This window comes from Solanum dulcamara, chromosome 1 (genome assembly GCF_947179165.1).
Source record: "Solanum dulcamara chromosome 1, daSolDulc1.2, whole genome shotgun sequence".
NCBI classification, from domain to species: domain Eukaryota; kingdom Viridiplantae; phylum Streptophyta; class Magnoliopsida; order Solanales; family Solanaceae; genus Solanum; species Solanum dulcamara.
Window position 1 is genome coordinate 83,349,868 of NC_077237.1, and position 24,539 is coordinate 83,374,406.

At 33.8% G+C, this 24,539-nt stretch overlaps 1 protein-coding gene across 1 annotated transcript; it reads right to left on the bottom strand.

The window, feature by feature from the left end:
• Positions 1-9,321: 9,321 nt before the first annotated feature.
• Positions 9,322-22,027, bottom strand: LOC129880605 (CSC1-like protein RXW8). The gene is made up of 12 exons (XM_055954701.1): positions 21,806-22,027; positions 20,561-20,954; positions 19,965-20,111; positions 18,921-18,984; positions 18,573-18,782; positions 16,469-16,648; positions 14,209-14,507; positions 13,382-13,652; positions 12,892-13,170; positions 10,695-10,928; positions 10,439-10,622; positions 9,322-10,363 (listed from the first exon to the last, which is right to left on the bottom strand). Exons 2-12 carry the CDS (start codon positions 20,839-20,841, stop codon positions 9,630-9,632), a joined length of 2,883 nt encoding a protein of 960 aa, XP_055810676.1. The 5' UTR covers positions 20,842-20,954; positions 21,806-22,027; the 3' UTR covers positions 9,322-9,629.
• Positions 22,028-24,539: the final 2,512 nt, after the last annotated feature.

Consider the following 24,539-nt stretch of genomic DNA (forward strand, 5'->3'; position numbering starts at 1 on the left):
ATCTACACGTACTATTCCCCCAAGTCATTATAGAAGGTCATGCAAAGGTTTTGTAAAAAAATTAACCAAAAACCATACCACCCAAAAATTATTCGGATAACACAAATAAAAAACTTAGAAAATCATCTAATTCCTATTGAGTGGCCCCTGAATGCTAAGAAAATATCATGGATCATGCCAATACTATACGCACTATTCTCCTAGGTCATTATGGAGGGTCCTGTAAATATTTTGAAAAAAATGACCGAAAGCCATATGCCAAGAAATTCATGGGCTAAGAGAAAAAAAATGAGAAAATCATCGAATCCCTATTGAATGACGTCTAAATTATAAGAAAATATCGTGGATCATGTCGAGGCTACACGTACTATTTCCAAAGTTGTTACATATGGTCCTATAAAGATTTTGCAAATAAATTAATCGAAAGTCATATCAACAAAAAATTCATGGGCTAACACACACATAAAACTGAGAAAATTGCCTAGATTATGTTAAGTGGCTCCCAAATGCTAAGAAAATATCTTGGATCATGTCGAGGGTACACGTAATGTTCTCTTAGGTCATTACGTAATATCCTGTAAAGGTTTTGTAACAAAATTGACCGAAAGACATATAACATAAAAAATCATTGGCTAACACACACGAAAATTGAGAAAGTCACATAATTCAAGTTGAGTGATACCTAAATGCTAAAAAAAATATCTTGGATCATGCGGAGACTACACGTACAGTTTCTCTTCGTTGTTATAGAGTGTCATGTAGAAGTTTTTTCAAAGAAATTGATCCAAATCTATATCACTAAAAAATTCATGGGCTAACATATAGAAAATCGCCTAATTCCTGTTGAGTTTTCCCTAAATACTAAGAAAATATTGTGCATCATGATGAAGACACGTACTATTTTCTCAGCTCGTTATGGAGGATCCAATAAAGATTTTGCAAAAAAGTTGATCAAAATTCATTGTCACGCCCTGGGAGGGTACCCTAGGTGTGGCCGACACTCGGAGACCATCGCTGGCCCCAAGCGAGCCACTTGATTTGATCACTCATTCAATCACTCAGCGAAAAATTCGATTTAATAGATAATTAACTCAAGTGGGCATTTAGAAACATCATCATCAATAAATAAATAATAGATAGAAAATACTCAAAGTATAATGTAATTCAACGTCATAAACTCAATAATAAAATCATAATTTAAAAACAGATTCTGAAAAAATCCTTCTACTCAACTCAACTTTGTCTATGAAGCCTCTAACTGACTAATAAGAAGGTGTCAAGATAAGTACACGGCTACCTCAAACAACTATTAAATAATAAAGAAATGACTGGAAAGTAGGAGCTCCTCCGAATGCAAAGAGGTCTCACCAAAATTGGCGAAGTAGATCATCAACGATACGAATATTGATGATCTCTAATACTTGTATCTGCATCATAAAATGATGCAGGCCAAATAACGTCAGAACATGGAATATACGAGTATGTAAAATAGTTGAAAAAGAACACAATCAACAATACTCAAGCTCATGCAACTCAACTTAAGGGACTCACTCTGAAATGACTCGGCTCAATAAACATGAAGTAAATAATACAATGCTTTGAATAATATGCAATAAGAGAAGCAACTCACTATATCGAAGTGTATATTATATTATACTCTTGAGGAGTTTCTCTAATCGACAACCATCACTTATGAGATAGTGATGATACAACGCTTAAGAACTGCCGTTGTTGCAGCCATCCAATACTTTGTGAGGGTAAAGGGTGCTCAAACTCATTGGATCCAAAATTACTCAAAGTCCATCATTTTGGGACTTAGAAAGGCATAACCTTTATCCTACGCTGGCTACGTAGTTTATGGGCTCACCTCATATTGGTGCTCAATACTACTCCCAAAATATTGTATTATGTGCATAAAACACTCAAAATACATCATTTAGTCTCTTTTGGACTTAGCTCAAAACTCAACTCATCTAAACTTAACGAATGTATTTAAAATAAAAATATGATTTAACTTTTTAACTCAATTTCAAAATATATGTTTTAATGCAACAATACTCCATTAACTCATTTATACTTAAATTACTCATACTCAAAATATTAATTAAGAGACTTCTCAAACTCAATTCATACTCAATCTCTTTCTCAAACAAAGATGAAAATACTCACTCTTTAAACTCAAAATAGTGCATAGTTTAATTAATGCAAAACGTTGACAAATCATTCTAAAAAAGTCCATCAATGTATTAAATACAAATGAAATCTCAATTAGGGTTCATGTGAATACAAACACGAATCCATACTGTCAATAAGACTCAAGTTAAGAAACTCATCAAGAAATATTTTAGTATATAGAAGAACACAATGAAATTTATATGCAAAACTCAATGGGGATTATAATTGTAACACCCCATAAATATTATTGATTCATGGATCCTTTTTTTCATGAAGTCCAAATAAATTATCAAAGTTTTCTATTCAAGCATGAAACTTTATGGATTTTTCATATCATAATTCCAAATGCATAGATTATTAAATATATGAAATTTAATTACCTATCTTATATTAACTTATATTGGCTTTTAAATGCATTAAATTGTTGATTTATCAAAAGTCCTTATATGAAGGCATGAAAAGATTTTGATCATGTTCTAAAGTATTTTGATCATGTTCTAAAGTATTTTGATCATGTTCTAAAGTATTTTGATCATGTTCTAAAAGTATTTTGATCATGTTCTCTCATGCCTAAAGATTTTGATCATGTTCTAAAGTATTTTGATCATGTTCTAAAAGTATTTTGATCATGTTCTAAAGAAATTTGATCATGTTCTAAAGTATTTTGATCATGTTCTAAAAGTATTTTAATTATGTTCTCTCATGCCTAAAGTAATTTGGGCATAACTTTTCATAGGATGGTCCAAATTAGGTGATTCAAATTTCTGAGTAACCACAACATCATTACCTACAACTTTCATGAAGGACATATCTTAAGATACGGATTTTAAGTAGATCAAATAAATTGATCTTTGCAAGACATAGTGCTGTGACAGAATGGAGTGTTTGTAGAATAAAATTCATATCTCGATATAGAATGCTCCAAATTGGATGATTCTTGAACTAACTGAAATTAGACTTCTATATATACAATTCTTATGAAGACACCAAATCCTAATAAGGAATTTATCTTATTCAAACGCAGCTTCGAAAACAGAGATTCCGTTAAAAGAGATTTCATCTCACCTACCATAGAAAGATCTAGAACCATTTGACATCATCCATGACATCAAAATTCTCCATTGAATTTTCAAGATCATCCTTTATGATTATGTTTATTTATTGTTAGGTCCCTCCTCCACACCTATAAATACCCACCTTATTTCCTCATTTTATTCACCAAGCTTTCTTAAGCAACTCTTCTCTCTATATACTTCTTTACTCCTTCTCAAATATAGTTTTAGTTTTAGTAGTATAAAGATGCCACTCTAGTGATTCTTATACTCCGAGTAGTACACAAAATAAACCGGCGAGAAGAAAAGGCTAGGGGTCCAAGAGTGTTCCAATTCGAAGTAAAACTTTCGATTTAAGGTATGTAAGGCTTTCATAGCATTGGATTGAGTTCGTCCATGCGCCCAATATTTAAATTTATTATAATTGAGTTATAGTTGAGTTTTATCCAAATCTTGAATTCTAAATAAATTAATTCTTCTTCTATTGAGTTTGATAAATTTATGCATTAATATTATTATTATTATTATCTCTCATATTATTGGAATTATTGTTCATGGCTACTTTCCCATGAATTCTAATTGATTTGATGTTCATGAATATTTTTACACATGTTTTGAGTAAAGATGTTGGCTTTTTATTATTTTCATTGATAAAAAGAAGTTATATGAATAAATACTATATATGTATTTTATTGAGTTTTGAAAGAGCAAAAGAGTTGAATTTGAATGAATTTGAGAAAATGATATTTTGAGCAAGATGTTTTGATGAGATGTAAAATGATGTTTTTTGGAAGTATAATGATTGATGAACATGAAGTGAGATGAGTTTGATGATTTAAATTAAAGTCCAATGAGTCTAGATGATGAGTTTAATATGAGCACATATTTTGGGAGTAGTATTGAGCACCGAGTTGGGTAAGAGTTTAATTGACTCAAACCCCAGAACTACATAGCCAGCGTAGGATGAAGGTTATGCCTCTTAAGTTCCTAAAAGAGGACTTTGATGAGTGGATCCAAGATGGTGATGTCCTTTACCCTGGCAAGGTATTGGATGGATGTGGCAACGACATCGCTTCGTTGTATCATCACTAGCTCATAAGTGATGGTTGTCGGTTAGAGAAACTCCCAATTGAGTAAGCATTGCTTGTTACTATTATTTTTATTATTATATTTTAAACTTGCATTACATATTGATGTTGAGATGATGTTGAGTTCTGAGCTGAGTTTTATTGAGAGGAGTTTCTTGATATTTGTCCTTACCTTCCTGCCATTTTACATACTCGTACATTCCACGTACTGACGTCATTCGACCTGCATCGTTTTATGATGCAGATACAGGTGTTAGAGATCCTCAACAGGTGCTTCGTTGAAGATTATTATTTTTCAGCTATTTGGTGAGTCCTTCTTATATTCGGAGGAACTCTTTATCCTTTAATTATTGTTGAGTATTATGTTTCTTTTAAGATAGCCATGGATATGTCATTGGCACCATCTAAGAGTATTAGAGGCTTCATAGACAGAGTTTAATGATGTAATTGGAGTAGTTCTCCTTTGAAACTACTTCTTCTAAAAAAAAATATTTCTTCTTTCATTAGATGTTGTTAATGGAGAGCCCATATAAGTATTCTTATTAAGTCTTCCGCTGATGAATGAATAAGTGATGAGACCAAGTGGTTCTCTTAGAGGCCAGAGATGGTTTTTGAGTGCCGGCCACGCCTAGGGTACCCTCTCAGAGCGTGACAATAATTGATTCAAGAACTCAAGAAACTAGGGCTAAAACTCAACTTAACTATTTAACGATAGATTTTAGATGTAGGGCGCATGGATGAACTCAATCCAACGCTATGATTAGTCTTACATACATGAAACAATGATTATCTACTCAAGAATTGAAGATATCGCTTGAAATTCAAAAACATTAGCTCTTCCCCTCCGCTCTACTCCTCGCTCTCAAAAGTTTCAAAGGGCGAATAAGAAGAAAATTCCTTTGGGTACTGATAAAGGGTTAAATTTAGTCCCAGAACGACCTGGGTTAAGTTTGGGAAAGATGGAAAAAGATTGCACTATGGGGGAGCAATTTGCGACGCGGACTAGTCACGCACTTCTCTGGAATTGAAATTTTTCCCCAAAAAATTATATTTTGATTCGGTTGGCCTAAAATTCAATCGAGACCATTTTCCCACATGATTTTCCCTCCTGATCGATATTTCAACCTCAATTTGGCCCAAAAAGTTAGGGATGATACGTTATGCGAGCGCGCTATTATCTAGGAGTATTTTGGTAAATATTTGGGATATAACATTCATATCAACAAAAAAATCATGGGCTAACACACATAAAAACTAAAAAAATCCCCTAATTCCTGCAGAGTGGCACCTAAATACTAAGAAAATATCGTGCATCAATTCGAGTCTACATATTTTATTTTTCAGATCGTTACAGAGGGTCCTGTAAAAAAATTATAAAAACTTATCAAAAGTCATATCACCAAAAATTCTTGGGATAACACACATGAAAAATCGAGAAAATTATCTAATTCTTGTTAAGTGACTTAAATGCAAATAAAATATCGTGGATCATGCGAGGATACATGTACTGTTCCCCAGATCATTACATACAGTCCTGTAAATATTTTACAAAAAAAATTGATCAAAAGTCATATCACCAAAAACAAAAAGGACTAACACACACGAAATCATATAAAATAGCTTACTTCCTGTAAAGTGACCCTAAATGCTAAGAAAATGATATGAATCATGTTGAGGCTGCACGTACAGTTCTCCTAGGTCGTTGCGAAGGGTTCTGTAAATTTTTTATAAAATTATATCCAAAAACCATAACAACAATAAATTCATTGAATCACACATACAAAAACTAAGAAAATTGCTTAATTACTGTTGAACATCCCCTAAATGCAAAGAAAATAGCAAGGATCATACTGAGATATTGTTTTCTCTGATTGTTATGGAGGATCCTGTAAGGATTTTGCAAAAAATAAATTGACCAAAAGTCATATCTGCAAAAAATTCATGGGCTAACAGATACGAAAAACTGAGTAAATTGCCTAATTCCAGTTGAGTGTCCCCTAAATAGTTAAAAAAATATCGTGAATCATGTCGAGACTACACGTACTTTTCTCTCAAGTCGTTACAAAGGGTTCTATAAAGCATTTGCAAAAAAAATTGACCGAAAGCCGTATCATAAAAAAATTCATGGGCGAACACACACGAAAAATGAGAAAATCACCTAATTCTTGTTGAGTGACCAATAAATGCAAAGAAAATGACATGGATCATGCCAGTATACACGTACTATTCCCCAAAGTCGTTATGGAGGGTGCTACAAAGGTTTTGCAAAAAAATTAATCGAAAATCATATCACAAAAAAAATTCATATGCTAACACACACGAAAAATTAAGAAAACCAGTTAATTCATGTTGAGTGGCCCCTAAATGCTAAGAAAATGCATGACGAGGCCACATATATTGTTCCCCAGGTAGTTACAGAGGGTCCTATATAAATTTTGCAAAAAACTTGATGAAAGCCAAATCACAAAAAAAATCATGGGCTAATACACACGACAAACTGAAAATATTGTCTAATCTTATTGAGTGACCCCTAAATGCTAAGAAAATATTGTGGATCATGCCTAGGCTATGCGTATTGTTCTCCTATGTCATTAGGGGGGGTTCCTGTAAAGGTTATGCAAAAAAATGACCGAAAGTCATATCACCAAAAAATTCATAGTCTAACATATACAAAAATTGATAAAATCATCTAATCCCTATTGAGTGACGTCTAAATTATAAAAAAATGTTGTGGATCATGCTGATGCTACACATACTGTTCCCTGGACTGTTATGGAGGGTCTTATAGAGATTTACAAAAAAATTGATCAAAATTCATATCAGCAAATAATTAATGGGCTAACACACACGGAAATTGAGAAAACGCATAATTCCTGTTGAGTGACCCCTAAATACTTAGAAAATATCATGCATCATACCGAGTCTACAAGTACTGTTTCCCCAGGTCGTTATGGAGGATCCTTTAAAGGTTTTGCAAAAAAATTGAAAAATACCATATCACATAAAAATTTATAGGCTAACACAAACGAAAAACTGAGAAAAATGTCTAATTCTTGTTGAGTAGCCCCTAAAGGCTAAGAAATTACTGTGGATCAGGCCGATGCTACATGTACCATTCCCTCAGGTCGTTATGGAGGGTCCTATAAATGTTTTGCAAAAAATTAATCAAAAGTCATATTACCAAAAAAATTAATGGGCTAACACACACGAAATAATGAGAAAATCGCCTCATTCCTTCTGAGTAGCCCCTGAATGCTAAGAAAATATTGTGGATCATGCCGAGATTACACGTACTGTTCCCCCAGGTCATTACAAAGGGTTCCATAAAGGTTTTGCAAAAAAAAAATTCGAAAACTTTATCAACAAAAAATTCATGGGCTAACATACACAAAAAGATGAGAAAATCCCCTAATTCCTGTATTGTGGCCCCTAAATGCTAAAAAAATGCCGTTGATCAAGCTGAGTCTACACGTATTATTCCCCCAGATTGTTACGGAGAGTCTGTAAAGGATTTATATTTTTTTTTAATCAAAACTCATCACCAAATATTCATGTGTAACACATGAAAAACTGAGAAAATTGTCTAATTCTCATTGAGTGGCTCTAAATACAAAGAAAATGTTGTAGATTATGTTGAGGCTACAGATACTGCTTCTCATATCGTTATAGGCTGTCCTGTAAATATTTTGCCAAAAAATTTACCGAAAGACATCACCAAAAAATTAAGGGCAAACACATATGAAAAACATAGAAAATCGCTTATTTTTTGTTGAGTGACCCTAAATACTAAGATAGTGTTGTGGATCATGCTGAGGCTACACCTACAATTCTCCCAGGTCATTACGGAGGGTCAGACAAATGTTTTGCCAAAAAATTGTTCGAAAGTCATATTACCAAAAATTTCATTGGCTAACACACATGAAAAATTGAGAAAATCGCTTAATTACTGTTGAGTGACCCCTAAATACAAAAAAATAAAATCGTGAATCATGTCAAGGTTACACGTATTGTTCCTGCGGAGGTCCTATGCAATCACTGGACCAAAAATAATAATTTTTTCTTATATAAAAAAAAGTTGTGTTGAAAAGCATTGTCTTTTTTCCTGTCTCCTAAGAGAAGCAGATAAGAATTTCCTACATTTTATAAGTTGTCAAAAGAAGGATGCTGACACTGACATAGTTTACATAATCATGCACCATATAATATTAGTCCATATAGTTTATTTTTATTTTCTTTAGACAAAGATGTCGTTAATTACTGCGGGAAATTTGGAAGAGATGGAGGTATGAGTTCATTTTGGTCATGGTACTAGGAAATGGAATCTCAAAATTTTCATTAAGGGTTTCAATATATAAAGAAATAAACAGATAAAGTTTTAAAATGTATGAAATTGGATCAATTTACTTGAAGTTTAATGAGACAAGGAAGAGTTGGGATGAGTCATTGTTACAGATAAGCTAATAGGGTTAACATCAACTCAGCAAGCCAGATATTCTACAGTGAATAATGGATAGATTGCACTTACCATCAGGTCAACGAATAAAATGGTAGTTTCAACATAGATCATAGGTAGTTTTATACAATTTTTAAGAAGTTTGTGTGATGTATAGGTCACGAGTTCAAATCGTAAAAGCAATTGCATTAGAATAAATTGTCTACATCACACCCTTTGAAGTGAAGTGCAGCCCTTGAACTTTGCTAAAGTGGGATGCCCTTTATTATGTAAAAGAGGAGTCCTTATTTAACTTTATTATCAGACTCACTATATATATCTAGTTTAATTTAGAAGCCACATATGTAAAGAAATGATCATGTTATTCCCAAGCATTCTCCATAATTTGGGAATTTGGTCATCATAAACTAGGTGCTATGCAAACATACATATTCCTACTACTATGAATTGGGGAAAATACAAATACTCGCTTTAGCTGATGTAAGAGTGGTTGTTTTTCCGTGTGTTCTATTTTTTGTTCTTTTTAGTGCATATTACAACTTCAACCATAAAGTTTCAAAGAAACAAAACTTTTTACTCAGATCAAGTAAACTGTTTCACAAATACATCTATGTACTTATACATACAGGTCTCCATAGTCATGGAACCATCTATAGAATAATATAAAAACAATCTTTAGCAACTCTTTTAAGATTTGCATCTTCAGAGGCCATTTTTCACATGTATAATCCTTTACACTTCCAAGAAGTCTCTTTATAAGGCAGTTCACACGACACATCAACCGTGCTCATACAATAGGCAGTCATAAGAATGCACAAACAGCATCAACACCGTATATATATATCCACAGAAAAGATTCATCTACTTGCCATGCGATTCTTCAATTTCCGAAGATGTATATGATGAAGGATGACGAGGACTGTGAAATTCCAAAGACGTACCTGGTGAAGGAAGACGAGGACTTTTAATTTCGGAAGATTTACGAGGTAAAGCATGATGAGGACTTTTGATTTCCAAAGATTCATGCGGTGAAGGAAGAAGAGGACTTTTAATCTCAGTTGATTCAGCCAGTGAAGCAAAACGAGGACTTTTAGTTTCTGAAGATTCACGCGGTGAAGGAAGAGGACTTTTAATTTCCGAAGATGTATGTGGAGAAGGAAGATGAGGATTTTTAATTTCCGAAGGTGTATGTGGTGAAGGAAGATGAGAACTACTTTCCAAAGATGTACGTGGTGATGGAAGATGAGGACTTCTAATTTCCAAAGACTTACGTGGTGAAGGAAGATGAGGACTCATAGATTCCAATGAAAGACTATGAGAAGGATTCTTAATTTCCAATGACGTACGTGATGAAGGAAGGTGAGGACTTTTAATTTCTAAAAATGTATGTGATGAAGGAAGATGAGAAGGATTTTTTTCTTCCAAACATGTACATGATGAAGGAAAATGAGGAGGACTTCTAATTTCCAAAGACGTACGTGATGATGGAAGACGTGGAGGAATTCTAATTTCCAAAGACGCATGTGGTGATAGAAGATGAGGACTTTTGATTTCAACAGATGTACACGATGGAGGAAGATGCGAAGGACTTTTCCCTGCAAGCAACAAAGCGTGTCAAAAAACATCCAGATAAATAAGACTGTCCACAGTAGTTATTAAGCTATTTGAACCTGGATTAACATCTTCTACATCTTGAACCTTATGGATACTCTTATTCTCATCCTCATTTCCAGGAACAGCTTCACCCAGCGCAAATAAAGTTGATTTGAACTGACAATAAGCCAATGTGAGTTGTTGATACATCTCTTTCATCCTCCCATGTACCTCGTCCTGCCTATCCATCTCAATGAGGATCTGTGGAAATGCGCACGGAATAAGATGCATATATGGACGACCATATAAAATGAACTGTGCAATTAGTCATACCTGAGCAGGAGGGTCCTTGAACAAAGGTTCAAACCTTTGCCTGCAGTACTCATTGAAGAGGAGTGTACAGATTATCAATGGAATGATAAAGCTTGATGTGGATGAAGATTTTTTAAATCCAAAGACTGCCAAAGCTATAATTTGCATCATCACCATTGAGAAAATTGTTGTGGTGTGCACAATAGGCCAATAGGTTCCACCAGTTTCATATTTTTTCACATATACATTGAGGATCTGATAGTTTCATTAAGTTGTCAGACCACAGGCTAAAGAGGAAAAAGGAAAAAATATATACAAGAATGTGGATATTCATTGGTAAAAGGAAAGCACATAAGTCGATCAGCAAACACAGCTAATAAATCCATTCTCATCTCAACAGTAGCAAGACTAATAAAAGAACGCAATTCCGCATAGTGATTCCATAAGCAGGAAAAAGAAAAGCCTCCTAGTCCTTTAAGTGAGAAGCAGTGAAAAGTGAAGTGCATGTTTCTTTGAAATAATGTATAGAATTTAGATGTACTTTTTTGAGGGAGAATCACTCGGCGCGGGGCCTCCCGTGTGAGGTCAGGTGATGGTCAACAACTCAGGCAGGAAATGCTCACAAAAACAACACTATATATTCCACCGTGTACATGCTATCTCCCACCAGCACAGATACCGGGGTCAAACAATGTTGTATTAATTGACAAAACTAGTGAGTAAGAGTGTCAACGAAAAGCTTGAACTTTGGAGTAGCACTTTAGAGAGTAAGAGTGTTAGGGCAAGTACAATTAGGACTGAATTTTATGCACTGCAATTTTGGCCAGCATATGAAACGTGAAGTTGAGATGAAATCAGACAGGATTGTGGTGCATAATTGCAAATGATTTAGATTTATACAACGGATCTAAGACCAACAACATCGCATGAGAGTGAATGTTGGGCCTCTAAAGTCCAGCATATCCACAAGAGGAGTATCACAAGATGCAGATGCTAAGATGGAGTCCAGTCATACAAGATTAGACAATATTAAATATAACCACATTTGTAAGAAGGTGCAAATAATACATAGAGGACAAAATAAGATAAGATCGCTTGAGATGGTTTAGCCATATCCTACATCAACCTCCAGAGGCACTGATTTGTAGGTGTGGGACCATGGTGAATGCAGGTGTTATAAAAGGAACGAGGTAGACCTAAAATCACATAGAAGAAAGTTGTCTCGAAAAACCTACAATATCTTAGAATCCATGAAGACCTAGTGAAAAATAGAGCACAATGCAAGAAAAAGAATGGCGGCATTACCAATTAATTGGAATTAATTTCTACTCATGATAGTACATTTACTTTAGGTGAATACATGCGTTAAAAAGGAACAAGGCAGACCTAAAATCACATAGAAGAAAGTTATCTCAAAAGACCTAGAATATCTTAGAATCCGTGCAGACCTAGCGAAAAGTAGAGCACAATACAAGAAAAAGATCTAGATAGGTGATACCGATTAGATGGGTATATTTCTACTTATGTTAGTACGCTTACTTTAGCACCACTACATGCTCAGGGTCTTTATGGATGCTAGTGATATATGTAGAAAACGTAGAGAATCTCCAATTCTAGAGAAAATAACTTTTATAACATTGGAGTATGACGGGCTTAAATGGAGCGACATGGACAATGAGGATTCATATAGCCGACCCTAACTCATTTGAAATTGCGGCATAGTTGTTTTTGTTGTTTAATGATAGTTCATGCCATATTGAGTATCTGAAATGCTCTTCCTGGAAATCTGTTACTATCTATCCTAAGTTGATTGGATCCTAAATATATTCCATATCAGCACCAATTTATGTCATATCTATACCAAAATATCACATAAAGAGAGAAGTCTGTGTGACGTAATCTAAAAGTATCACTTTTCAGAAGTTTCGCCATATATGAGAGATGAGAAGGGCAGGGCGGTAGGCTCTAGAAACAACAAGCTCATTAACTGTCAAAATTTAAAGGCAAGAACAGGCATCCAAAAAAAATTCCTCCACAAATCAAGACAAAATCAGGATTCACTTTATTATTCTAGGGTTATCCATAGAGTTCAATAGATACTGATAAAGAAAAACGTTACAAGAATGTTAGTTCTCAAGACTCCCAGAATGTCAACGAGTTAATAAAGATTAAAACAAGGAGATATAAAAGAAGATTTAAACTAGATGGATATATTTACCTGATTACGATATACGAGGTAAGCAATGGAAAAATAAACTACCAAGAATGGCAGTATTAAAGGTGCCAAAATGGCATATGCAAAACCAAAGAGGCCAAATAGGAGGATCCTTGGAACTTCTGTATGGTATGGAAAAGTCAGTGTTCCATGACTTGACACATCCTTGTTTCTCAGAATAAACCTGGAGAACAATCTGCAGATGAGACCAAATGGTTGTAAGAGTTCAACAGACAGACTTGCCCAGCCAGAGGTCAAAACATAAGTCATAAAGAAGGTGGCCTGCAAAAAAAACCATATTACCAATCAATCAACTCTTGAGTTCACGTACATTCATGATTTATACGATACAATATCATTGATGAAAGACGAGGATAAAAAAACTAATTCTCATTTACATTGCTAAGGAATAGAAGATGAGAAAACATAAATATTTGAACAAGATGGTTATAACAAGACAGAAAGCAGGTAAACACACAGAGGGTGGAGTTACCGTTGATGGCACAGCAGTTGAAAGTAGATTGTTCACATCCTTAAAAATTTTATTCACTCTGTCAAGAACAGATCCGGAGACAATGTTACCAAAGAAAACATTCCAGATGAAGAAGTATAGAACTTTTATGCATGCACTCCTCTTCCTGCCACTACGAGAGATAGAGCCCTCCATTTTAGAAAATAGCATCATCAGCGGAGGAACTATGTAGGAAAACAAAATTAATACAACACTTGGTAGATATCCTGTGACAAGCTCAGTAACTCCACTCCTGCAAGAGGGAGAAAAAGGATTACTATATTGCTCGTGTATATTACTCCCTCCGTCCCATTTAATGTGGCACCATTTGACTTGGCACGGTGGTTAAGATAAAAAGAAAGATTTTTGAAATTTGTGGTCTACAACAATCCTTAGATATTTGTGTGGCTATAAATCATTTCACTAAGAGCAAAGAAGGAATTTTAAAGTTAAATTGTTCCTAGTTATAGTAAGATGACATTCTTTTTGGGACGGACTAAAAAGAAAAGGGTGCCATAGAAAATGGGACAGGGGGAGTACTATATTACTATATTGCTCATGTATGTTTCCCTCTCAAGCAATGCCATAAGAAACAAAAGTTATTTAATGTATGAAAATGAAAAGCTCTAATTAAAGCAAACAGGATATGCTACAATACAAAGGAACGTGGTAAATATTGAAAAGAGAATCTTATCACACATTCAGTTCCCTCCCTTCCCCCCTCCCTCCCTCCCCCGCACACACGCGCGCGCGCGAATGGAAACCACCTGTCCTCCAAGAAATGCAACCAAAACAGAAGACTGCATTACCTCTTTAAAATTCCTCTAAGAAATGGAAATGTCTTTTGCAGCTTGTCGAGGTGAACGAGACTCTGTGTTAGTGAAACAGGCACTAGGAAAAATGCCACAAAAAGAATAGAGGCCACTAGAAGCGCAACTTTACGAATCCAAAGGAGTCTGTAAGGAACACAAATGCTTGACCAGTACATATCATCTGGTTCTGGAGCAAGATCTGTAACCCATGACATGGGATTCGAAGATTGAAGAGCTTGTGAAACAACTAAAGCAGCATACCGATTCCTGAAAAAAACTAAAGCAGCTGCAGACTCCTGCAAGAAAAATGTATATCCTTTTCATATCTTGTTTTGGCTAACAACAGTTTCAAAATATTTGACTAGTTAGAGTCGAACACAAGAAAGTAAATCACCAATAAAACCCAGAGGGATTAGTACACATAATCTGGAACATAAGCAACTCAATGTTGTTTGTCATTGAAGTGAAATTTGAATATTAAGCAAATGGACAATTGAGCTAAACTCAGGCCCAGTTAGCTCATGAGGTTAGGATTGTCTAAGGAGATAACAGCCTTTACCCTCAACCAATGTGGGAGTCTAACACTCCCTGCACGTTCAAGACTAGACATCTGGTGAGGACAACATAACATGAGGGTGCAATATTAGATAAATCAAGAACTGGATGAGCTTGGCTCTAATACCATGTTAAGAAAACGGACATCGAGTCTAACTCAACACCAAAAGTTAGCTCATGAAGTAAGGATAACCTAAAACCATGTAACAAAACAACACCTTATATCCTCAACCAATGTGGGACTCTAGCAGAGAGGACCAGGGCCATGGGATTTCATGAACTATTTATGCACTTGAACTTTGGAGCAATAACCACGATGAGCCAATTCCTACTAATAAAAATTCACTAACTCATGTACCTCATATTCATCATGCAGCATGCCAAGTTTTTTAAAAAGTCAATTGTACACCACATAAAGTTTCAGATAAAACTACTTCATATAGTTCCAAATAGGTAATGATGGACATGCAGTACTGAATAAAACTTTGTCCCTAGGCATACAGAGGCATAATCATAGAATATGATCCAACACTTAATAGCAGTATTTGGTCATCCTAACATAGAAGATCCAAAGCAATAAATACAACAACATACCCAGTGAATTCCCACTCAGTGGGGTCAAGATCCAAAGCTATAAATGACCAAAAAAATTGGATCTGCACTCTGTCAGAGATAGTGGTTGACAGAAGATAGTATTTTTTTGGTTAATTATTAAACCTCCAAGGAATAAATCGAGAACTTCTACAATGAAACATTTCTAGCTAAAGGCAACAAGACATTTTAACAACACTCTCTCCGTATCAAATTTGGCCATCATGGCCACTCCATACATTGTTCACAAGGTCCATTTTACCAACATTATCCTACCATTTTCTTCACTTCCTTCTCAATTATGATACCAAGAACCAATCCATAGGTCCCAAAATACGAAGAAAGCAAAATAAAATATGTGTTGCAATTTTTCTCTTTGCATTCAATGATACATATACGTATTTTGTTAAATTAAACCCTATATATGTATATACATATACATATACATACATTATTTAATCGTTATTTGTTATTAGTCTTTATTTATTTGTATTTATTTGTCATCTATTCGTTATTTGTTTGTTGTTTTTCTCATAAAGCTTTTAATATTCTATTCTTATCTAACATTTTTTATGCATTTATGCTTTTACTGAGCCGAGGGTCTCCAGGAAACAGCCGTCCTACCTTGGTAGGAGTAAGGTCTGCGTACATTCTACCCTCCCCAGACCCCATGTTGTGGGATTTCACTGGGTTGTTGTTGTTGTTGTATATACATACATACATATGTGTGTGTGTGTGTCTGTGTGTTTTTACATATAAACGTAAACATACACAAACACACACACATACACATATATATATACATACACACACAAACATACACACATATATATACACACACACACATACATACACATACACACATAGATATATGTATGTATGTATATATGTATGTATATTCAACCCCAAAAGTATTTTGTTAAATTAAACAACGGTGTACAATGAGGAAGGCAGTAATGAGGCAGTAAACTTTTGTCATTGGACTGAAGAGAAGCTGAGCAATAAAATGTGCTAATAACTTCATGAAAACACAATCCTCTATGCAATAAAGGAAATGTGCATGAAGTACTCCTAACATATGAGTATGATAATATAATGGGACAGATGTTACCTTTTTCTTCAAATCTGAATCATCACAATCATCTCCTCCTTTATCATGAACACGCTCATTGGAAATCATCTTGAAAGACGAAGTCGCTCCTCCACATATGCCACATCTCATAAAATTTGATCCAGCATAAAGCTCCTTTTGGGTTGTTTTAAGCATCCTGAACATCTCCTCTGCATCAGTCTGTCGCCATACAACTTATGGTACATTAACCATCAAATACAAATAAAAGTGAAGGAGCAAAGGAAGAGAATCAACCAAGAAGTTAAATGTCAAAACACTAGTGTAAACAGAAGTCGAGAACAAGAAGAAACCAACTGAGTACTATCTTAAGCTCATACAGATATAGTTTTTTCCTCATATCAAAATGGGCTATAATAAAACTTAAATAAGAAGAAGAGAAAGGGAGGTGAGCTGCTCGAGGAATAGTGCTTTTCACTTAGGGCCATTGAAGCTGATAAAAAGGTCACGTATGTTTTGGAAACAATGTATTTGAAAGAAAAAAAAGAAGATTTCCAATTTAGAGAAAAATCAAAAATGGTAACTACTTTTTTTTAATTTGCAAAAGTTTTGGAACAAACAAAACTTCAAAGCTTGAAAAAGTTGTTGGCCAAAAGAAATCACCTTGTTTTCAACAGAGACAGGACCTAAAGAATCTTGCATTAATCAAAGGATCCTTGCGTTGACACAATGGTAAAGTAACATACACAGTTTTAAAAGCAAAAAGCATACAAAAGCAACAAGGTCCAGGGGGTTTGAACAGAAAAATCAAAAGTGAACGACACACTTCCTCAGAAGGAAGACAGTTTGCAAAATTAAGAAGTATTAAAACATATATATATATTAGTAGTTAATAATCAATTGAAATTAACATAACTAATTTCAACATCCAATATGCAGTAATACTGATATTAATCCAACTACTCAACATTGAGATCCATAGAGAATCACGTCTAATGGGATCATTTTTGTGTGTTATTGTTTGAAGGGCACACTTCTCTGAGGTGCATGGTTTCGATTAAGAAGAAATAACCCATTGCTTTCCATCACTTTGTCAATTTAATGACAGGCTTTTAATGATAGCGGTTACTGATAAGAACACAACGGATGATGTGTGGGTTAGGGGTACGTTACGAGTTTGAACCTACCGCAGACAAAAGTATGGGATGTAGCTGGAGAAAGATAGAGGGTCCGACCCATTAACCACAGAGTTTCAAACAATGTGATGCTGGCCCTCATGGATTTCTCGGCTATAAAAAAGTGGATTCAGTATTTTGGGATAGCCAGAAATGACTGAGCATTTGTTCAGATAATAAATTCTTTGAAAAAAATATATACTTTCATAAATCGCATCAACGGCAGAGCAACTTCAATTTTCAAAAGCATATTTCATAATGCCATATCTCATTATCTACAAGGTTTGATGGGCAAAGTTACCCGATATCTATGCTGGAGGTAGGAGGAAAACAGTGGAAAAGTTAAGGTGCGTGAAAGCTGACCCAAACACCACTATTATCAAAAAGAAATGTGCAAGAAACCTAACCAAAAAACTACCGCATAAGGTAATCATTTTTATCACATGCATCACTGGTCCCACTCTAAAAGACTATAATAATCATATATGATTGCCCCCTAGATTTTCAAACTAAAGAGATATCTCCATCTCAGATGAAATGTTCATCCTATTCCTCAGATAAGACAAAGAAACATGTGCTTCCCAACAGAAGCTTCTGCTACCGTTTTTACTTTTGATAAGTAAAGCATCTGCTATCTATTATGTTGTACATTGCGGTGAATATCTACCACAAACCATACATTGATTGCACCTCATCTTACACATTGCAAAGTCATTTCCATACCTTTCTGAACGTGAAAAATGGGACAAAACTTATAGGTCCCAGTCCCCATATCTCCCTTCATGCGATACTTGAAAAATACACAGTTTCATCTCCAATATTAAAAATCAGTTTCTCTTGTGCTATTTTTTTGTCATCAAAAAAATAATCTATTCAGGCACAAGAGAAACTTTGAACAACACCAAGCTCTCCAAAGCTGCAATGCAAATGCTTGCCTAGTTAGACTACAATAAAAGGTATCTTAATCTCACCAGCAGTTTCTGAACATAGCCAGAGCGATAGACAATTTGATGAGATAGATAACTTGATGCGTAGTAATTCATAAAGAATTTTTCCAGTGTATGACTGTATGATTCTTCCTTAGACTTTGGGATGGAACGGACCAGAACTGTGAAGTAACTTGGGCGGGAAAGTAATGAACTGAAGTATGCCAGCCGCTTCTTTGAGATACTCTTGTACTCCTAAAAGAAAGCAGCAAAACTTTTAAGATAAAAAGAAACTGACACACCATAAGTACGAAGTATCTATTGTAAAACAAATACAAGATCAACAGAAAATGAAAAAAGCAGATGATTTAGAAATTAGTTGTAAATTCTTACAAAGTAAAGAAGAAGACAAGCAGAGCAGGATATGATATAAAGTGCAAGGCAGTGAACCCAGAACCTGAAAAAAAAGTAGAGGCAAATTTAAGTGTAAAGAAACTATGATAGAAAAGCAGCACAGTAAAACAAGAAATACTGTTATTAACACATCTTTTCTGTGAAAAACGGAATTATGGTGATCTTACAAGTTGATCACTTTATCGTCCACCCCCCAACAATTTATGTGGCACTGTTTGATTTGGCACAATGTTTAAGAAAGAAACAAAGACTTTTGAAATCTGTGGTCTAAAACAAACCTTAGATATTTGTGTAGTTATAGATCATTTCATTAAGGGTAAAAGTGAAATTTTAAAGTTAGGTCATTTCTAATTATAGAAAGGTGACATTCGTTCTGGGACGGACTAAAAGGACAGTGTGATATAAATTAGGACGAAGGGATAGTTTCTCTTTACTGGGTAACATTAACTTCAGATCCAAAATGCTGAAAGGATTAAGCTTGGCATTTGCAGATTGTTGGACACTAGGCAAAGACAAAAGCTTCCTATTTCGTATGGAACAACATCACTACTTGCATTATGCATCTGTGCATGTCCATTTAGAAGGGAATAGATTAAGAGCCTGTTTGGATAGGCTTATTTTAAGTACTTTTTAAGTTAAAATAACTTTTAAATATCTTTTATGGTGTTTGGGTAAATGAAAAAAGTGTTTTTGAACACTCATTTTAAGGCAAAACAGCTTAAAAAAAAGCTGAAAGTGAAAAGCTGAAAGTGAAAAGCTGAGATTTCCAACTTAAAAAAAACAGTTTAAAAAAAGCTTATCCAAACAGGCTCTAAGGGGGTGTTTGGATTGACCTTTTTTTAAGTAGCTTATAAGCTAAAAGCTAAAAGCCATAAGTTGGGAATACGCAACTTTTGGCTTTAGCTTATTTTTGTATTTTTCAGCCTAAAAGAAAATGCTTAAAAACACTTTTTGTCTTTCTAAAACACCTCCAAAAATTAAAAAGAGCTTAAAAATCAAAAGCTACTTTTACATGTTTCATACCATCTTGACCCTGGCTCAACGTTCACAATGGTGAATACCTCCAATGACTCGGCTGGGATTTGCTGACGCCGTATATCTTGACCAAAATAATTAAGAGGCACCACGAGGAAAAGGCCTAGAGTAGTTGCAATGGAGAATATTCGGAAACTGTCCACAATAAGCAGCACGAAAAGATAAGTACACGTATAAGACTAATGGTACATAGACCCGACGTAGATGGAGTAAAGACAGGTGCACAGCATACTTTCAAGAACAATTTCACCATCTAACATATGCTATGCATCCTTATTGGGAAATGCATACCGCGATAGTACAATGACATCAAACTGTCCACCATTATATTGGAAACACTCTATTTAAAATCAGGCCATGGCAACAAGCAATAAATATTTTCAGCAACAAGTAGAAATCTTTCCACTGGAATTCCTCAGCTTGATGAAATATTCACAAACAATTACTGAACTTCAGTTGAAACGTGAACAAAGTTGAGGGAAGAATAATGTCGCTAACTCTGAATTTCAGGCACTAAATTGACTTTTCAGCAAAAAACGATGAGGAAGTAATTACTTCTACAATGAGGAAAGTTCAGCTTTCACCTGAAAACAATCATCCTCATCAACACGAGTGCATCCAAGCCCCCGGCAGCAACTATTTCTTCATCAGATGCTTCCCATGCCTTCAAAATCCAACTAGGAGAAGGAACAAATCGCTCAAAGTTAAGGCCACCAAGCTGTCTTGTCCGTACCTGAGCAAATCTCTGGCTGAAGTAGACATTTACAAAAGTTGGTTGTTTCCTTAGTAAGGAATACAGAATGAACAGCACCACACAGACTGAAATATTAACTCCAGCAGAAGTCAAGAGTGCAAATAGCTTCATCCCCGTCTTCCAAATAAGCCAGCAACCTCAATCAACAATTAAGATCGTAGGCATTCCCTAATAACTGGAAAACATCCAGTAGCCAGAAAACAATTGTGTTTGCAGTCCACAAACTGCAAAAGTAAATGTTATAGCTCAAGTGTTTCGTTTTTCATAAATATGATAGAACTAGAGATAAACACTTCTCATAAGTTCAAGAATTAGTCATGTAACGTGCAGAAAGTGGCCCTCTTCTATCAAAGACTGTCCGGTAATGAAGAACCACAAATCATATCCTAGATTTAAAATTCATAACTCAAAAACATCCTACCTTGTCCTTGTTAAACGTACTATACAAAAAAGTTGATCTACTCAAAGGAAAATGGCTACACTAGCATAACATATCATTTACAAGCCACAAAACTAAAAAACCAAAGGCCTCACATACAAGCCCGCATCTATCTTCTCCTTCTCTTTTTCCTTTTTTTGGTACCAATGCTTTTTACAAAGAGTAGGAAATGCCCAATTGGGCAACAGTAAAGGTAAAATTCCACCGAACCGAAGAGTATGTCCCGTTGGTGAATGAAGTAATTTGAGAATTTCGAGATGTCAGACTCAAATAAAGGTAAAAACACTAAGGTGATTTCATCCCACTAGCCGAGGTTCGCAGGAATCACGTAGAATTAGTCTAATGCACACAAATTGGTCCGAACACCACCCAAATTTTTTTTAAAAAAGGCCAAATGCTACTGAGATTCCAACTCTTGATTCGAATTGGTGAACTGTCCTTTGAAAACCGCCACATATATCTAGTTAGAAACAATCAATTTATGCGGGAATCAACTTCGAATTGTTAAACCCAATTTCCAGGAACACCAAAAACTTAAGCAAAACAGCAACAGAAACTCACAAAAACATTAATGGAGAAAAAGGTACACAATAACTCAATTCAATCGAAAAAAAAAACTAACTACGATTGACTCACCGGAAAGTGAGAATTTTCTCCGATATGATGAATCCGAGCAACCAAAAAACAAAAAAAGCTAACGATTCCTCCTTTAAAGCAAACAAAAGGCCAATTGCTTTTACTTCACAGCCACTACAACGAGTATACAGAAAGGCAAACAATTTTTTTGAGACCAAAAAGCCCCTAGAAAATTTAAATTATTGCTCTTACTACTTTTAAGGAGCAGAAAATTTGAACTGCTACAAATAAAAAAAATTGAAGAAGAAGGTGTAGAATAGGGAGGCGCGTAGGCTTGTTTGTTTTTTCTACTTTCTCAAGAGGCGCGTCGGTTGAGAATGACTTATCTTTGACTATTTTGGCCTTTTCAGAGAATCCAATATTTAATTATTTTTTATATGAATTATTATTAAGATATATTTTAATAAGTATTTAATTATAATTTAAATAAATAATTTATACATTTGATAATTTATGAAACTCAAAAAAGGAAATATTTTAAATATTTTTTGATCCTTCACTTTATTTTTTTATATTTTTTATTGTATGATTTACATGGTGAGAATGTAGATTTTGCGGGGCCGACGGAAGTGCCACGTGGAATTTATAAATTTCCAGAAGGGGTTGTATGTACCGACTTAACTGTCATTGTCGTATTTTGATTTTAATTGGTGTACGTAACTTTAAGTAAAGGAAATTGGAATTTTGTTCATATTTATTGTTCACGTGATTTGTTTTATTTATTTATTTATTTATCGTGTGATGAGGTATTCCATGTTCATTTTAGACTTTTATATTTGCACAATTTTAAAAAAATATGCATTATTAGTCTAAAGTTTGATTCGGTGTATATTCACCTTTTTTCGAATATTTATTATTTAGAGATGATTTTTATGGGTGCCTTTATTGTCAATAAATTTAAGAATACGGATATTTTGGTTATTGAAGTCTTTTTTTTAAAAAAAAAAACTAGGGATAGGAAATGGGATACAAAATGGGAATCAAAACTTTGTCTAGTTCAGGCAAGTCAACAAATTTAACTAAGGTTCATTTGATATAGTGTAAAATAATAATGCTCAATAGAATGTATTAATAATGCTTGTATTAGTTATACTCGCAAGTGATTATGAAAACATATTTCTTATTCATTGTTTGATTTGATTTGGTATATTTAAAATAGCATACATTATATAATATTTTTTTAAATATTTATTTATAAAAATATCCTCCACAAATATTGTGGAAAAGATGAAACAAAGGTTTTTGATGGGTGATTGGGTCTTTAATCATGTTAATGCATGCATTAAATCCCCTTGCATTACTAATACCTAAAAATTCATAGTATTAATAATACGCACCTTAATACATAATAAACTGTATAACTAATGAAAGCATGAAAAAATGTACCAAATAAGGTACTACTAATACACTAAATTAATACATATATTATTTTTGCTAATACACCTACTACCTTTAAAGTGTTTAACTATTATATTTAATATGCAACATTAAAGTGTCTAAAAAGTACGAGTCCTAATTTAGATCAAAATAAAAATTCATAACAAACTTTAAGAGACCGTTTATTATTTTGCCTAGATTTTATTCTCCTATTTATTGTAATGGTAACACATATATGTATGTATATAGGTTGTGGTTATATGTTAAAATAAATAAAAATGGTAGTTTCTTCACAAGTAAAATTTCACAAATTTAACCTTTTAACATGAGACCATCATGGAAAAATTGAAAGAAAAAAATAAAGATGCTACGAGAAGACGTGAATAGTTGCAAAGCTATTCCATCCTCAAATGTGAAGGTTGAAAGAATATATCCACATAGTGAAACTAATGGTGAACATTTGATGGTTCACTTTCATAGGTACGTAGTGCGTTTACAAGAGAAGCGGTTCAAATATATTAGTGATTTAAAATAAAAAATAAATTAGAGACTTTAAATTTTTGAAAGAAAAATATAATTTTTTTTATTTGAAAATTTTAAATTTTTCTATAAATAGTACTTTCTATAGTTTAATTTGTTTATCAGATTTTGACTTGACACATAATTTAATACAATAAAAAAAATTAAATCTTGTATTCTTCAACTTATGATATGTAGAATACACCAAAATATCCTTCTATCTTGTGATTTTTTAATCATATCATACTTTTTAAAATAGGCTAAAAGAAAAGTAAGACAAGTATAATTACAACCGTAGTGATTAATATTGACCTAATAGAAGTAAGTGGGTAGATCAAGTATCCAAAGTCTAAAGAAAAATCATTATAGTACAATTTATTTATTTTAAAAAAACATATAATATCCCATTATTGCTATTTAAAAAAAATAAAAAATAAAAAACTCAAATATGTGGACCTAAGGCATGTACCTTTATTTCTAAGGCTTAGAACCGACCTGTTTTTCATATATATGGGATTGAATTTGATAATGCGGGTCATATCATTCGACGTGATTCGAGCACTATTGTTTATTTATAAATTTGTATATTTTTTTCAAACCATTTTTACGGTGTTTAAGTTTAAAAAAAAATCAAAATTTATAATTTTAAACATGTATATCTATGTGATTATAAAATTATGTTATAAAAATAAAATAAAATATTAAAAATAAAATTATTTTTATATATAAAAATATCATTCTTTTTCAAACAAAAAAAAGGAAGCGTGGAGTAAAAAATAGAACAAAAGAGTATTAAGATTCAATATTTAAAGTAAAACAAGTAAGCATTGTTTTTAGT